Source organism: Setaria italica, chromosome II (genome assembly GCF_000263155.2).
Source record: "Setaria italica strain Yugu1 chromosome II, Setaria_italica_v2.0, whole genome shotgun sequence".
Taxonomy (NCBI): domain Eukaryota; kingdom Viridiplantae; phylum Streptophyta; class Magnoliopsida; order Poales; family Poaceae; genus Setaria; species Setaria italica.
The window spans coordinates 42859412-42877487 of record NC_028451.1 but is presented as its reverse complement, the minus strand read 5'-3'; the positions used below and the strand labels follow the sequence as shown (position 1 = coordinate 42877487).

General features: G+C 48.7%; 2 protein-coding genes across 3 annotated transcripts; both read left to right on the top strand.

Annotated features, from left to right (window-relative positions):
- Nucleotides 1–1568: 1568 nt before the first annotated feature.
- LOC101766992 (probable mixed-linked glucan synthase 8) lies at nucleotides 1569–6643 on the top strand. 2 transcript variants are annotated; one of them, XM_004957910.3, is made up of 3 exons: nucleotides 1569–2127; nucleotides 3954–4692; nucleotides 4829–6643. In XM_004957910.3, exons 1-3 carry the CDS (start codon nucleotides 1760–1762, stop codon nucleotides 6470–6472), a joined length of 2751 nt encoding a protein of 916 aa, XP_004957967.1. In that variant the 5' UTR covers nucleotides 1569–1759; the 3' UTR covers nucleotides 6473–6643. The 2 variants fall into 2 exon arrangements, with proteins under 2 accessions (XP_004957967.1, XP_004957968.1); XM_004957911.3 differs by lacking the exon at nucleotides 1569–2127 and adding an exon at nucleotides 3234–3603.
- Nucleotides 6644–9584: 2941 nt separating this feature from the next.
- LOC101766169 (probable mixed-linked glucan synthase 9) lies at nucleotides 9585–14255 on the top strand. The gene is made up of 3 exons (XM_004957908.3): nucleotides 9585–10030; nucleotides 11463–12225; nucleotides 12421–14255. Exons 1-3 carry the CDS (start codon nucleotides 9801–9803, stop codon nucleotides 14101–14103), a joined length of 2676 nt encoding a protein of 891 aa, XP_004957965.1. The 5' UTR covers nucleotides 9585–9800; the 3' UTR covers nucleotides 14104–14255.
- Nucleotides 14256–18076: the final 3821 nt, after the last annotated feature.

The following is an 18076-nucleotide window of genomic DNA, read 5'->3' as shown; positions in this document are numbered from 1 at the left end:
CAAAATCTAAGTCAGAACAGAACAATTAGTAAATACACAAACAGCTACGTTCCTTATCAAGAAATAGCCAGGCCTTTGTCGGCAACAATACACCCTGGACTGGAAGGGGTCAAAGGGTTAACGGTCGATCTGGACAAGTTGTGTACCACGTTGTTGGACTGTAAACTATCTCAATGCTGGGCATCGGATGCGAGTCTCATCCGTGCATGTGCTAGCTGAACCTGAAGGCACAGTGCACACTGCGCAGCGTGTTCTCTCCGAATTCTGCACGTGCTGAATCCGGCCGAGATCACACTCACTCGACCAGGGCGCGCGTGCGGTGGCGGCGTGGATCCTTCCGTTCAGTCACACGGCTCGTGCTGCATGCCTGCATGCGCTCCCGTCCGATCCCCCAGGCCCCAGCTGCAGCATGCATGCGAATTAAAGCTCTTGTTTGTACTGTACTTTGTAGCCAGCATCGATCGATCGATAGGTCCTTTAATTTAGGCCACATCATCATCAATCGGCCTCCATGCATACCCTTCGCCCTCACTACAATCGCAGTCCTCGCATTGTTCCGAAGAATACAAAATAGCCCCTGACCTGTTATTCCAACCCGTCCTTGCTGCACTGTATTAGATTCTTTCTTCGACGGAAAAGGATTACAAGGGATTGCTTGATTTGCATCGCAGCTTTAGTTATTCGACGGGACGGGACGCACGGCATGCAATAATAGTTAATATAATCTAATTATACATTGGTCCTGTCCTGCATGTCATGACATGCATGGGTCGTCGCTGCAAAAATAATGTACGCCCTGCTAGCTGTAGAGAACTGTAGCTTCATTATGTTCGTACCCCCTTGATGCCGAGAGGCGGCCGACCGACAGCCCGAGCCCGTCGCGTGCTGCTTCCTCGACTGCTTCGATCTTAACAGTAAAAAGACGCGCGCTAGAGATCAGATTTTTCAGATCAGCGTGTGTGTTCGGTACACAGCTCCCTCCTCCCTGGACCCTGGGCGGGTGATCAGCTAGCTACATTATCTGAGCACGCCAATTTGGTTCAGGATCCAAAACAAAGGAATCCATGCGTGTCTGGATGATGCTGATGCGACGCGGGAATTATGGATCCATGAGTGATTGATTAATTGGTTTATTATACCTGGCATGCATTTTAAATCAACGGTTCGGATTATTATTGGGATATTCTTTTCGGTAGAAAAACGAGATTATCTGTTGGCTGCTTGTGTGTCGAACGGGGGCACGGGGCGGAAGGAACGGCGATATAATCTAATGGTCGTGCCATGCACTCTAATCAACGGTTCAGATCGATTACTTGCATTGATTTACGAATTACTATTGGGATCTTTTTGTATAAAAAAAACATGTGTACAGGGACAGAATTGAAGAGAGATTATCTATTGGTCCTGCCATGTGTTTTAGATGCCATCGCTCGCTGCAATTCTGTCCGTGATGCCGATAAGTCGTCGACGACCGACAGCCCGCGCGTACGTACTTCCTCCTCCGACGTCGTGCGCTAGCGATCGGATTGTTTCAAATCAGCTGGCGTACGTGTATTTTTATACGCAGGTGTGCCTTCCACTGCTGGGCGAGGGATCATCAGTGTATATACATCCGCACGCCTCCCGTACCACCACCACTATTCTCAGTGCGACGTGCACCGAGAGAGTGTGAGTGAGAGTGACTGGCAAGTAGCTAGCTTCGGGAGCTAAGCAAAGCCCCGAGAGCTAGCCGGCTGCTGGAGAGAGGCAAGGCAAAGGCATGGCTCCTCCTCAGGCGCCGGCGAACGGCGGCGCCGGCAACGGAAGCGTCGTCGTTGCCGGCGGCACGGCGGCGTCGGTGCTGGAGGTGGAGAGCAATGGTGCCGGCGGCGACCATAACGGGGTCAGCGACAACGGCGGCGGCGGGGCGGCGCCGTCGGTGGCGGCGAACGGCAACGGCAAGCAGGGGGCGGAGAGGAGGCGGAGGAGTAAGAAGAAGAAGCCAGCGGTCAGCCCGAAGGACAGGTACTGGACGCCGATCGACGGGAAGGAGGCAGCGGCGGCTCTGGAGGACGGCGGCGAGGATGGGCGGCGGCCGCTGCTGTTCCGGACGTACAGGGTCAAGGGCATCCTCCTGCATCCCTACAGGTGCGCGCGTGTAGTGTACTTTCGTACTCACCCCCATTGATCGATTTCGCGCGCACGCTTTCAATGTTTCTCCTTTTAGCCAAGCTCGTGGTTACCATTTTTGGGGAGCGTCAACGATCAGTTCGAAAATTACTCAGTACTCACAGTCTCACACCCACTTTCCGCATCTTAATTTTGTGGTCACTGTAAGTAGTAGAATTGCACCCTTTTGAAAAAGGGCTAGTAAAGTTCTGCTTATGCGCTAAAGTATAAGAAAGTAAAAATTACCTGACTGAGCTTTTTTATTTGGGCGGTGGATTGAGCCTTTTTGAGAGAGAGGACAATGTATATTTTTTTCTTCGAAACACAGTACATCGCTCACCTTTATAAACGTGCACTCTACCTAGCACATTTGAATGAGCACTTTATGATTTTTTAAATGAGAGATTAGTAGTTGTTCTCTAGTTTTTCCCCGAATAACACCGACACTCACATGTACGTACGCACGCTTATCCCTACGAACACACGCACACAACTCTATCTTTATGAGCACCTTCAAAGGATTGAGCTGCCAAAATCCTCGAAATTGATGAAGTCACCACTGTCGCTAGGCACGTAGCCTACCGCTAAAAGAATAACGTCGATTAAATCCCGAAGCACCAGTGCTGAGTCGAGGACTCAAACTATGGTGGGCAGGTTTCACCACAAAATAACCTTACCAGCTGAGCTACACTCAAATCGTAGTTGTTCTCTGGTTATGGGAAACCGATTTAGAGCCAGTTTGGTAGGGCTCCAGCTCCTTAGGAGGAGCTGGAGGAGCCATTTTTTTTTCTCCAGCTTCTCTATATAAAATAGCTCCGGCTCCTCTAGTGATCCAGCGGTGGAGTTGTTTCTAACCAAACCGTTTGGCAAAGCTTCAGCTAGAGCGCCGTAGAAGAAGCTGGAGATGGAGCCTCGCCAAACTAACCTAGGTGAGATAAACACACTACTGGACCAGAAAGAAAGCGCGTATTCCCTGGGCCAACACTACTACGAAAGAAAGCGCGTATTCCCTGCATGGGCCTTCGGCCCAACATGTTACAATACCAAGAAAGGAGGACGGAGGAACCCCCAAGTTCTCGTCTCCTCCACTCCCTCCCTGTCTGGGTCAGCGACACCCCGTACCCCGTGCCCCACGGCCCACACCCTCGCCTTTCCTCCTCCCCGGCGATGGCCGCCGGCAACGAGCGAGCGAACCTACCAGCGCCGATGACGGGGCGGCGATGCTGTGCGTCCGCCCCTAGGTCCGCGTTCCCGAATCCCAGCTTCCGCCGTCCAGTCCGAGGGCAATGCCGACCGACCCGCCTCGCACGGGTCGCCGGGGAGCGCTGGGCCGACGTGCTGTCTGCGTGGCGCGTCCCGCGAGGTCTGTCGCTTTGGATCTTCTGATTTCTGGATCTGAGGTGCGATGATTTGTGTCTGAGAGTTGAGGTGCCCCATGCGCACTGTGCAATCCGAGTAAGCGAATGCCTAACTGAATATTTCCATCTCGTGGGAGTTTTATGCACTATACTATGGTTTGCAACGTGAATGGGTGCAGTTCTGTAGTTGAATTTTACAAACTGTTTAGTGAAACTTTGTAACGAATTTTCCAAAACTGTTTTCTTGGACTGGAGATCACAATTTACCTTTCTATATAACTAGAGTTAACAGTAGTCATTCATTTCCTCAAAAAAAAAAAACAGTAGTCATTCATAGTTTCATCGTACTGTAATATTCCAGTGTAGTCAGTCATTGCTAATACTCCTAGCTGATTTTCCATTTCTAGCTGTTCTAATTTTGTTTCTGGTCTGGTTTTTGTGCAACAGGTTACTGACCCTGCTCAGGTTGATTGCTATCGTCCTATTTTTCATATGGCGTATCAGGCACCCACACGCGGATGGCATGTGGCTCTGGTGGATATCGATGGTTGGAGATTTGTGGTTTGGTGTTACTTGGTTGCTAAATCAAGTCGCAAAGCTCAACCCTATCAAGCGTGTCCCAGACCTTGCCCTCTTGAAACAACAGTTCGATGATCTCCCTGATGGCAACTCTAATCTCCCTAGACTTGATGTTTTCATCAACACTGTTGATCCAATAAATGAGCCTATGATATACACTATGAACTCTATCCTATCCATTCTTGCTGTAGACTACCCAGTTGATAGGACTGCTACATACCTCTCGGATGATGGTGGCTCAATAATCCACTATGAAGGCTTGCTTGAGACTGCAAATTTTGCTTTGCTGTGGGTTCCCTTTTGCAGAAAGCATTGCATTGAGCCAAGAGCTCCTGAGAGCTATTTTGCAGTAAAGTCACGCCCGTACACAGGAAATGTACCAGATGAGTTTGTTGATGATCATAGGCGCATGTCTAGGGAGTATGATGAGTTCAAGGTGCGTTTGGATGCACTTTTTACTAAAATCCCCGAACGCTCAGATGCATACAATGCAGAGGCCAAAGAAGGTGCAAAGGCAACCTGGATGGCAGATGGAACACAGTGGCCAGGAACATGGTTTGACCCTGCTGAGAACCACAAGAAAGGACAACATGCAGGAATTGTTAAGGTATACAATTTTACTCACTTTTATTTGAGGAAAAAACTTAGTTTCTTATAGTTACATCTAGTACTTGGCATAGTCATACATGAGTAACTTAAGAAAGTATATTCATCTTTTTACCCCCAACATGGCTGTTAAACAGGTTATGTTAAACCACCCAGGCGATGAACCTCAATTTGGTGCTCCAGCAAGTGCTGCAAATCCTCTAGACTTCAGTGCTGTTGATGTGCGTCTCCCAATGCTCGTCTACATCTCCCGTGAGAAGAGCCCAGACTATGACCATCAAAAGAAAGCAGGGGCCATGAATGTACAGCTGCGGGTCTCTGCCCTTCTGACTAACGCACCCTTCATCATCAACTTTGATGGCGACCACTACGTCAACAACTCGCTGGCCTTCCGTGCTGCAATGTGCTTCATGCTCGATCGGCGTGATGGAGACAACACTGCTTTTGTTCAGTTCCCACAGCGCTTTGATGATGTCGACCCAACAGACAGGTATTGCAATCACAACCGTGTCTTCTTCGATGCCACCTTACTCGGTCTAAATGGCATCCAGGGACCTTCCTATGTTGGCACTGGTTGCATGTTCCGCCGAATTGCTGTCTATGGTATTGACCCACCTCGTTGGAGATCTGATGACTTCAAGATAGTGGACAATGCCAACAAGTTTGGCAACTCAATGTCCTTCATCAACTCCATACCATCAGCTGCAAACCAAGAATGGTCCATGACATCACCACCGGCAGATGAGGAGTCAATCAAGGAAGAACTTGATAATGTCATGAAGTGTGCATATGAGGAAGGTACTGAATTTGGCAAGGAAATAGGCTGGGTGTACAACATTGCTACAGAGGATGTGGTGACCGGCTTCCGACTGCACCGGACAGGGTGGCGCTCTATGTACTGCCGTATAGAACCAGATGCTTTCCGTGGCACTGCGCCAATCAACCTCACTGAGCGCCTCTACCAGATTCTGCGCTGGTCAGGCGGTTCCCTTGAAATGTTCTTCTCACACTGCCCGCTCCTTGCTGGTCGTCGACTCAACTTCATGCAGCAAGTTGCCTACACCAACATGACAGCCTACCCAATCTCATCGGTCTTCCTTGTTTTCTATCTCCTCTTCCCAGTCATATGGATCTTCCGCGGCGAGTTCTACATACAGAAGCCATTCCCCACCTATGTGCTGTACCTTGTCATAGTGATAGTGATGACAGAGCTCATCGGTATGGTCGAAATCAAGTGGGCAGGCCTCACGTTGCTGGATTGGATTCGCAATGAGCAGTTCTACATCATTGGGGCAACAGCTGTGTACCCATTAGCAACGCTGCACATAGTGCTGAAGCTAGTCTTTCGTGGAAAGGGTGTCTCATTCAAGCTGACTGCGAAGCAGGCTACAAGCACCGTGAACGAGAAGTATGCTGAGATGTATATGGTGCATTGGACACCGTTGCTGATCCCCACAATAGTGGTGATAGCTGTAAATGTCGGTGCGATTGGGGCGGCGATTGGCAAGGCAATTGTTGGGGGATGGTCACTCCTGCAGATGGCGGATGCGTCCCTCGGCCTGGTGTTCAACGCATGGATCCTGCTGCTGATCTACCCCTTTGCACTTGGGATCATGGGACGGTGGAGCAAGAGGCCCTATCTCCTGTTTATCTTCTTTGTGATTGCCTTTGTTGTAGTCGCAGCGGTGGTTTTTGCCATCCATGCTGCACGCACTGGTTCTGTTCGGTTCCACTTCAGTCATTCAGGTGGTGCTAGTTTCCCTACAAGCTGGGGTTTTTAGCTTGTGGTTGAGTAGTGGCACATGTCACAGTAAGTTTGAGTTTTTTCTTCGGTTGTGGAGTTTTCACATGATGTAAATCGTGCATTGATTGTACAAGATTGTTCAGTGAATGAAAAAAAAGCCATTTGTATGGAAAAGAAATAAAGAGTAAAAGATTCTTTTAGCTTTTGACATGTACTGGCAATCTGGCATGCGAGTGTAATGTGGCACTGATTTGCTTATTATGTTTCCCACTGCTGAAAATTCTTTTAGATTTACCTGTACAAGTTTGTTGAGTGAATGAATGAAAAATTGGCCATTATACTTTGGGTAAAGAACCGTGGATGCGGCAATTGATTATTTCTATATCGTGCCATGACGACGACTGAATCTAACCTCTGTTTCTTCACTCTTGCACAACTTTAGCTCCATCCAGTTACAGTTTGTTTTCGTCAGGTTCCTGGTGCTGCGGTGCAGCAGAGGATCCGCTCACCAGTCACCTGAATGGCTCCCTCAAGGCATTTATCCCCTCATCGGCAAGCTCTTGGAGCCTTGCTACCACGACCACCTTGTTCTACGGAGAACTTGCTACCTTGCTGCAGCCTGACGTCTGGGGCACCGGAGTCACAGGCGGGATCGTCCAGAATTCTCCAGATACTTTCCCAACGTCAGTGTCACTCTCAGTCTCACTACACAATTGCGTAAGAGCTCGCGCCAAACCAATCGCCGCTGCAGATTTAACGACAGCCAAAGGCAGTGTGCGCCGTTGGCTCCTGGCATCGAGCAGTTCCAACAAAGTGTGCCAACACTGTAAACGACAAGGACGGCGCCCATCGATCAATCATGCGTCTGAACCTTTTCCGACTGCCAATAATTAAGCCTCCAAAACAAACACAGTCTCGCCACGTGGACGCTGTATGTTGCGCACGCGTTCCGCATGGCTACGTGGGGCGCAACAAATTTCAGATTTTCAAGAACATTTATTACCACGATTCCATTAGGCCCCGTTTGGTATGAAGGAATTGGAATCTATTTAATGGAGTAGGCTAATTTATGTTGGAATGTGGCATTCCACAACTTTCCAAAGTTTATATATAAGCCTATCTTAAATTCATGGGGTGGGAGATGGAATTTGATTCTATAGATTATGGTTATTAGAATGGAATTCAATTCTTATAGCACGCTCTTAGACTCGCTTCTCTATAGTAGAAGTGCAGCATATAAGTATCTCTCCCATATCACCAACTATAATATACAACTATATTCCACATACAATTATATTAGCTTAATTAATTTGTGTCTAAATTATGATTATTATGATGGAATTCAATTCCAATGATCCAAACGGGGCCGTTTGGATCATGATGAAAAATTATAAAAAATAGATTTTGTAATTTTTCTTACGTGATCGTAGTTATGCCAAACTGTATGAAAGACATCATGGACGATTTTCAAATGACCGGTTGCAGACACTTTTTTTTTTTGAAATAGACGGTTGCAGACACATCGATGGGCTATTTTCTTGCCATGCCGATCCAAACACAAATTAAGATGTGTGCTGTGTCGGCGTGTCGTGTCATCCATTGTGTCATCATGCTAAAATATCATGCTTCGGGTGATTCATAAATAGCATGGTCCAAGTATTAGCTCTACTAACAAAGTGACGATTGATCTAATAATCAAGTTATGGGTAATTCCCTCGCGGTACATGCCCTATCGATTTGTATGGATGAATAATTTTCTACCATCAGCTGTTATGATTGTTAGTTTCAAATAAGAGAATTGCTATTTATCATTTTTTATATTGTGTTTTCTGATGTTGCAAACATTATTTTTTTACCGAAGTCAGCATGGGAAGCCCCTACCTATTTTTTATAATTTTTTTATTCCGCATCCGTTTAATTCACTCCCATGGGGAGTCGAATCCGGACCTGCTGAGTGCTGCTCCGGTGCTCTAACCAGAGACCCTTTCACGTTGCAAACATTATTATATGATATTTTATAATATTTCATGATTTTAGGGAAACAACAACCACAGCCTTTATGATTTTAGGGAAAGAAATATAAAAGATTTTTTGACGTTGCATATGCTATTTTATGATATTCCAAACATTGTTCTCGCGTCTTATACAGTACTACGTGCTTTATGTTTTAGCCATATGAAACATGGTAGGATAACACATGCAACACAATAAATAGACATTTCTACATAATTTTGCACCCGAGATGGCCATCAGTTATACTTCATCTGAAATTTTCTTCTGCCTCGGTCAGATACGGCATGCGCATGCATGGACCCTAGCCCACGTTTCCTGCGTGGGAGGTTGGTTCTCAGCATCGATCTCGATGTATTTGTCTAGTAGCATGGCATGGCCACTGCGCATGGGCCACGCTCGTGACACTCTGCCCGATGCGTGGCCGGATCCCAGTTCCATTGCCGGCGCAGGCGGGCAGCACGTGACGGGAGCACGACGCGCTTGCACATCTCGGCCCTTGTTTACTTCACCCCCAACTCCCAACTTTGACACTATGCAAAGATTCTCCATTACATCAAACTTACGTACATGCATGGAGTACTAAGGGGCTGTTTGGTTCCCTTTGCTTATTTTTAAGCAAGTGTCACATCAATGTTTAGATACTAATTAGGAGTATTAAACGTAGGCTATTTACAAAACCCATTACATAAGTGGAGGCTAAACAGCGAGACGAACCTATTAAGCCTAATTAATCCATCATTAGCAAATGTTTACTGTAGCAACACATTGTCAAATCATGGACTAATCAGGCTTAATAGATTCGTCTCGCCGTTTAGCCTCCATCAGTGTAGTGGGTTTTATAAATAGTCTACGTTTAATACTCCTAATTAGTATCTAAACATTGATGTGACACTTGCTTAAAAATAAGCAAATGGAACCAAACCAGACCTAAATGTAGATGAAATTAAAAACTAATTGCACAGTTTTGTTGTACTTTGCGAGACGAATCTTTTGAGCTTAATTAGTCAATGTTTGGACAATAATTCACACATACAAACGAAACGCTACAGTGTGCTACAGTGCCAGTAATTTGGCACCTCCCAATTTGGCCAGGCCCGTCTTTTCCTGGCGACGCACCTCCAATCTGGCCCTCAGTCCCTCACCACTCGACCGGATTCCTCCCTCACCCGCCGCCGTGGAGGACACTCGTGCGTGTCTCTGTATAAAAGATGCCTCCTAGCTCGCTGCTTGCTCCTCCGTAGCTTCAGTTTGTTTGCTCAGTCCAGTCTCCTCGTCGAGCTCAGGGCAGGCGCAGCTAGCGCGCTGGTAGGCGGCAGCCGCTGCCCTGCTGTTCTTAGAACCAGGCTGCGGGCATGCCGTCGCCGGCGGCCGGTGACGATGCCGGCCTCACCGACCCGCTGCTGGCCAACGGCGGCGGCACGGGGCGTTGGGCCGGCGCCAGCGGCAAGGACAACCGGAAGTACTGGGTGCCCGCTGACGAGGAGGAGACGGTGGCCGCCGGGGAAGAACGCGGCGGCGAGGACAGCCGGCCGCTGCTGTACCGGACCTTCAAGGTCAAGGGCATTATCCTGCATCCTTACAGGTACGTTCTCTGTCCTGCACTGATCGGAAACAATGCCGAATCAAACCACACGTCCACACCTTAAATATTTTGGGAAACGGAGGAACTAGAAATTTTGCGGTAAATTGCTTTTTCCGTTATGCGCGCTTAATCAGCAGCTAAATTTCTCTCGGCCTACGATTAACGGAGGGAGCGTGCAATTTCTTGATCGGCAGGGAAAGAAGTGAAACAAGTAGCAGCATCTGGCCGTACTGACCCCAAACCCTTTACCAAACAGAGTACTGTTTACAGTAGAAAGTACTAGCGAGGGTAGGTGCACAATGAAGAGTGATGGAACCAAAGTTCACACAGCATAAAGTGTGGAGAAAAGGGCAAAAGGACGCATTGCACGTGATGGCCTCTGGGTCCGTGGACCTTGCGTTGGGGCGACTTGTTTATTTTCAGCGCCTGTATTTTTTTATTCATCACCCAAATGGGATAGGTTTTTTTTAATAAGGCAAATGGGAGGGTTTGAAGTTGAATTCACCATAACCTCATCCGTAGACAACGATCTTTTCATGGATTTTTTTAGATAGTTTTTAATAATTTTTTCAAATCTTCAACACTTGGCTAGTTTTCAACACACTTTTCTTGTGGCATGCATCATCTTCCGCAATTTGTTGACTTGAGTTAGACAACAAAATATTTTTCAAAAAAATAGATAACAAAATTAGGTTGCTATTATACTGTTTGGTTCATAGCTAAACCTGCTGGAAATATTTCCCTTCCTGATTTTTCGCACATCAGTGATTTCAATCTCGATGAGGTTTTTGTGTGTAACCTGGTGTTTATTACTATATCTGATTTGTTTTTAAGTCGATGTCAAGATATATCGATTAATTACTTTGTTCAAATTTATTGTGTTGATATCTTACAATATGCATTTATGAATTTAAAGATACGAATGAATTTAAAGGCACAAATAGAATACTTATTATACTTGGAGGGAGAGACGTGGGTGTGTATGACCTTTTGCTCTGAAATCTGATCAGAGCACTCTTCCAATGTGAGGCAGAATGTGCAGTGAAAAACTCTCAATTATATATCAGTCACTCTCAAATACTATGTTAGAAACATGGATAGATCAAAGCAAAAGTTAAAATTAATGTGCTAAGTGAATGCATTATTTTCAGGTTAAAAGGATTATATCCCCAACCTGTGGCAAGAAACTCTTGCAAAGTTTAGAGCGCATGGAATAGAATACACCATATAGCCTTCATAACTCTGAGGTTTCTACTTTCTAGTTTCTCCGTCAGCTGAAACTATAACTACATAGCTACATCTATGAGAGTTATTTGAATGTTGATCTGGCCGTTAACACTTAACCTTGACAAAAGTAACAAAAAAATTAACCACACTTACAGACACGGTTACACCGAATAACCTTCATTCTTCGTGCACTCGCGTGTAACAGGTTAATAAACCTGGCCAGATTGATTGTCATCACCCAGTTTTTCATCTGGCGCGTGAGGCACCCCGACTCGGACACCATGGTCCTCTGGTGGGTCACGGTGGTCGGCGACTTCTGGTTCGGCGTCAGCTGGCTCCTGAACCAGGCCTCCAAGCTCAACCCTATCCGGCGCGTCCCCGACCTCGCGCTCCTCAACCAACGCTTCGATCCTCCCGGCGGTGGCGGCGGCGGCAGCTCCAGCTCCAGCCAGCTCCCCGCCGTCGACGTGTTCATCAACACCGTGGACCCCGTGGACGAGCCCGTGCTCTGCACCATGAACTCCGTCCTGTCCATCCTCGCCACAGACTACCCGGTCGACCGTCACGCGACGTACTTCTCCGACGACGGCGGGTCGCTGGTCCACTACGAGGCGCTGCTCGAGACCGCCAGGTTCGCCGCGCTGTGGGCGCCCTTCTGCCGGAAGCACCGCGTCGAGCCGAGGGCGCCCGAGAGCTACTTCGCGGCGAAGGCGGAGGACGCGCCGTACGCCGGCGACGCGCCGCGGGAGTTCGTCGGCGACCGCCGGCACCTGCGGCGGGAGTACGAGGAGTTCAAGGCGCGCGTAGATGCGCTGTTCACCGTCATACCCCGGAGGTCGGAGGCGTACGGGCGTGACAGCGCCAAAGGTGCGACGCCGACGTACATGGCGGATGGAACGTATTGGCCTGGCACGTGGATTGAACCGGCTGAAAACCACAAGAAGGGACAGCACGCCGCCATTGTTCAGGTACATGATCAAACTTACAGAACAGTGCAGTGCGAAGATTGTATTCGTATTGATCGGTTCATCAATCAAATTCAAATGGATTTAAATTTGTATTTTTCTGCTATATCAATGAAACACACATTCTTTAAATCAAATGGATTTAAGTACTTGGAAAACATGAACGAATGCGCTGCTCTGTTTTTTGTTAACACACAGGTTGTGCTGAACCATCCAGGCGACGAGCCCCAGCTCGGCGTGCCGGCGAGCTCCGGCAGCCCTCTGGATTTGAGCGGCGTCGACGTGCGGCTCCCGATGCTGGTGTACATCGCGCGGGAGAAGAGGCCGGGGCACGACCACCAGAAGAAGGCCGGCGCCATGAACGTGCAGCTGCGCGTGTCGGCCCTGCTCTCCAACGCGCCCTTCATCATCAACTTCGACGGCGACCACTACATCAACAACTCGGCGGCGTTCCGCGCCGCCATGTGCTTCATGCTCGACCCGCGCCACGGCGAGAACACGGCCTTCGTCCAGTTCCCCCAGCGCTTCGACGACGTGGACCCCACGGACCGGTACTGCAACCACAACCGCGTCTTCTTCGACGCCACCTCCCTCGGCCTCAACGGCATCCAGGGCCCTTCCTACGTCGGCACCGGCTGCATGTTCCGCCGCGCCGCGCTCTACGGCGTCGACCCGCCCCGGTGGCAGACCGACGGCTCCAAGCTCCCGGACAACCCTTGCAGGCAGTTCGGCAGCTCCATGCCGTTCATCAACTCCATCCCACTGGCCACGCACCAGGAACGGCCCGTCGCCGCCGCGCCGCCGGCACCGCTCGACGGGCGGCTCGAGGCGGAGGTCGCCGGCGTCGCGACCTGCGCGTACGAGGACGGGACAGGGTGGGGCGACGGCGTCGGGTGGGTGTACAACATCGCGACGGAGGACGTGGTCACCGGGTTCCGGATCCACCGCAAGGGGTGGCGCTCCATGTACTGCGCCATGGAGCCCGACGCGTTCCGGGGCACGGCGCCGATCAACCTCACGGAGCGGCTCTACCAGATCCTGCGCTGGTCGGGGGGATCCCTGGACATGTTCTTCTCCCGCAACTGCCCGCTCCTCGCCGGCCGGCGGCTCCATCCGATGCAGCGCGTCGCCTACACCAACATGACGGCTTACCCGATCTCGGCGGCCTTCATCTTCGCCTACGACCTCCTCCCTTTGATGTGGCTCTCCGGCTGCGGCGAGTTCTACATCCAGAAGCCGTTCGCGACCTACGCGGCATACCTGTTCGCTGGCATCGCCATGATGGAGGTGAGCGGCGTGGTGGAGATCACGTGGGCGGGGCTCACGCTGCTGGACTGGATCCGCAACGAGCAGTTCTACATGATCGGCGCCACGGGCGTGTACCCGGCGGCGGTGCTGCACAGCCTGCTCCGGCTCGTCGGCCTCAGGGGCCTGCCGTTCAAGCTGACGTCGAAGCCGCCCGGCGGCGGCGGCGCAAGGGAGAGGTTCGCGGAGCTGTACGACGTGCAGTGGGCGCCGCTGCTGGTGCCGACCGTGGTGGTGATCGCGGTGAACGTCGCCGCCATCGGCGCGGCGGTCGGGAGGGCGGCCGCCGGCGGGTGGACGCTCGCGCAGCTCGCCGGCGCCGCGGGCGGGCTGCTGTTCAACGCGTGGGTGCTGCTGCTGCTGTACCCGTTCGCGCTCGGGATCATGGGGCGGTGGAGCAAGCGGCCGTACCTGCTCTTCGTCCTGCTCGTGGTCGCGCTCGCCGCCATCGCGTCGGCGTATGTCGCGGTGCTCGCCGTGCTCGCTCCCGGTTCCGTGTCGCCGTTCTGGTTGGGACTTTGGTCCAGCGTCGGCGGCATATCATCTCTCCAGAGAGCTGGAGGCGGATTTAGCTGATACTTTTTTATTAATCACATCATCTCACTGGCGATTGTTGCTAGTTTTTTTTTATTTTGTTTTTTTTAAGAGAGGAGGAGGTTTTTTAGGAGCTTCACCCTTTATTAAACTGAATAAGAGTTACAAACCTCATCAGATGGGGATAAAAACCACACATGTCTTCCTAAAGAACATAAAACCGCACTTCTAGTTATTCTGTGTGCATCAACATTAGACCGTCTAGCTTCGTGGATGAACTCAACCCTTCCAAAGCATCTTCTTCTAGAGTTAATCCCCTGTACCATAGGATCATATGGTCCATCCCCTTTCCCAGAATACTTCTTACTACATTGGCGCAATCGCTTGCGACTCTAAGATTGCGCAACGGAAGATCGCTTGCTAATGCAAGGCCTTCCTGACAGGCAATCGCTTCTACTATTTCGGCATCGACAATACCTTCCAACACTAGAGTTGAGGTGCTAAGGAAGTTGCAGCTCCGTCACGCGCCATAGCTGCCGCTACAAAGATATTAGAGTTCTTCGATGTTGCAGCATCCACATTTATCTTCGTGACTGTTTGTGGAATCCACTTTGGTAATGTAACCTTGCCCATTTGCCGAACAATAGAGGAGGAGGAGGTGGGTGGTTGCTAGCTAACAAGGCCGTGTTCCGGGCCGTGGGCTAGTGGGCTGGAGGGACACCCTTAGATTTTTAGACACCTAGAGACAGAGACATTTTGTCCATTTGCGGAATTAGCTTAGGAGGTCTATTTCGCCAACATAACGATGAATGACAGGGATTCATGATGTCGTCCCCTTGTAAAATAAAAAATGAGGGTGTCGACAACTCGACATGATGCTTGTAAGGAAAGAGATGGAGTGAAATGTTCATATTCAAATGTCAATCCTACTAAGGAAAGCGAGAAGTAAGAGCAACTCTAACAGACCCTCTAAACAGCCCTCTATCCCAAGTTTAGAGGGTTAAGTAAAAAAACGCACTCCAGCAGACCTTCTAGGCTCACTATTTTGGGAAGGCCTCAAAATTTCCCCCTTCACCCTCAATTCCTGAGATCTTTAGGGAGGCTCTATCTATGGGGACTATTGCTGGAATTGGAGATATTTTTGTGGTTCTTAGAAAATAGACAAAACTCTATTTAATCTTGGGGGCTATTGCTGGAGTTACTCTAATGCACAAGAATATTGTTGCTCACGTGGTAGTTCAACCTTGCTGATGAGCAGAAGCTACTAAATGCATGAAAAATAGCTGGGCGTCGTGTTAGTTCTGTCTTTGCATTGTCCTGTGTTGTTCCTATTCCGTTGGCGGATGCTGAATGCTCCCTTCTATTATTGGCTTATTGCCATATTGTTTTTTGGGAGGGAGGAGGAGGAGGTTTTTTAGGAGCTCCACCCTTTGTTAAACTGAATAAGAGTTACAAACCTATCAGGTGGGGATAAAAACCACACATGTCTTCCTAAAGAACATAAAACCGCCTTCTAGCTATTCTGTGTGCATCAAGGTTGGACTGCCTAGCTTCGTGGATGAACTCAACCCTTCCGAAGCATCTTCTTCTAGAGTTAATCCCCTGTATTATAGGACCATATGGTCCCATCCCCTTTCACAGAATGCTTCTTACTACATTGGTGCAATCGCTTGCAACTCTAAGATTGTGCAATGAGAGATCACTTGCCAATGCAAGGCCTTAATCGCTTCTACCGTTTCGGCATCGATAATACCTTCCAACACTAGAGTTGAGGCGCCAAGGAAGTTGCCAGCTCCGTCACGTGCCACAGCTGCCGCTACAGAGATACTAGAGCTCTTCGATGTTGCAGCATCCACATTTATCTTCATGACTGTTTGTGGAGACGGGAATCCACTTTGGTAATGTAACCTTGCCCATTTGCCGAACAATAGAGGAGGAGGAGGTGGGTGGTTGCTAGCTAACGAGGCCGTGTTCCGGACGGCGACCGCGTGGGCCAGTGGGCTGGATGGACACCCTCAGATTTTTGGACACCTAGAGACAGACATTTTGTCCATTTGCGGAATTAGCTCAGGAGGTCTATTTCACCAACATAACGATGGATGACAGGGATTCATGATGTCGTCCCCTTGTAAAATCTAAAATGAGGGTGTTGACAACTCGACATGATGCTTGTAAGGAAAGAGATGGAATGAAATGTTCATATTCAAATATCAATCCTACTAAGGAAAGCGAGGAGTAAGAGCAACTCTAGCAGACCCTCTAAACAGTCCTCTATCCCAAGTTTAGAGGGTTAAGTAAAAAAAAACGCACTCCAGCAGACCTTCTAGGCTCACTATTTTGGGGAGGCTTCCAAATTTTCCCCTCCACCCTCCATTCCTGAGATCTCTAGGGAGGCTCTATCCACAGGGACTATTGCTGGAATTGGAGATATTTTTGTGATTCTTAAAAAATAGAGAAAACCCCATTTGACCTTGGGGGCTATTGCTAGAGTTGCTCTAATGCACAAGAATATTGTTGCTCACGTGGCAGTTCAACCTTGCTGATGAGTAGAAGCTACTAAATGCATGAAAAATAGCTGGGTGTCGCGTTCATTCTGTCTTTGCATTGTCATCTGCTGTTCCTATTTCGTTGGCGGATGCTGAATGCTCCCTTGTATTATTGGCTTATTGCCATATTGTTTAGTCTTGTGCAATAATTTTTCAGTGCATTGCAGGATAAGCCGCCAACAGAATATAATAAACTAAAATCAACAGCCACCTTCTAGATGTAGCTAGATAATTCTGTTACCAGAATATTCCTTGCAACTGAAAAAAGTGCGGCCTGAATTCTGCAAGAGACCTAACTGCCGGCTGTACTGGTTGCTCATTGGCATGTGATGATCTTGACTCCAGAAAGGATCCCAAATCGTGGTCCCCTTGGAGCGCTCTAATGATTGTACGCCCTTGCAAGTTGCAGCTGACCGAGCGAAGGAAACTCTGTGCAGCAGGATAAGTTAAGGGGGTGTTTGGAACACCCCTGTTAAAGTTTAACACCTATCACATCGGATGTTTGGATGCTAATTAGGAGTACTAAATATAAGCTAATTATAAAACTAATTGCACAGATGGAGTATAATTCGCGAGACGAATCTATTAAGCCTAATTAGTCCATGATTTGACAATGTGGTGCTACAGTAACCATTTGCTAATGATGGATTAATTAGGCTTAATAGATTCATCTCGCGAATTAGCACAAGGTTCTGCAATTAGTTTTATAATTAGCTTATGTTTAGTCCTTCTAATTAGCATCCGAACATCCGATGTGACACTGTTAAAGTTTAGCACCTCGTATCCAAACAGCCTCTAAGATTCCCCTTTGATGGGCACTGTTTAGCACAAATTTCAGAACAAATCAGCATCATGATGTCCAATTGTCCATCACAGAAGGTCTTAGCGCTCTAGAAGGTTTCTTTTCTTTTTCCTCAATAATTAGCGCTCTAGAAGAAAACAGCAGCTAAGGCTTTGCTGTTTGTGATCATGTTTGCCAGCAATGGGTCACACCTGTTGGCCGTGTCGGTGCCACACGGCCGTCAAATTCTGCACCATGGCCCATGGGTGCTCGTGCTGGGATAGTAGGTTCCACAAGGCCTCGACTTCAGCCTCGGAGCGGAACAGCGAGGGTCAGAACTAAAATAGTGTTTTTGAATTTGCCTGAATCTCTTCCAAACAAATTTCAAAATAGGGTAAGCAATTTCTCCAGCAAAAATTCTGAATCGAAGGGCTTATCGAAAATGCGATGAAATCAACCCAACCATTGCATTCTCCTGCTACTAATACTGACTAGAAAAAAAATAGTACGTAGGTATTAAAAAACCTAGATAGTAACAAATAGCGAGTGTCACAAGTTATCCAAGCCGTTGGATCTGAGAAGGTCAGACCCGTCCAAACGCCTGTCCTTATCCATCCTCGATGTGCAACCGTCCAGTTCCGAGGCTCCTCGTCCAGCTCGTGACAAGTTTATCCCCTTGTTCAGACTT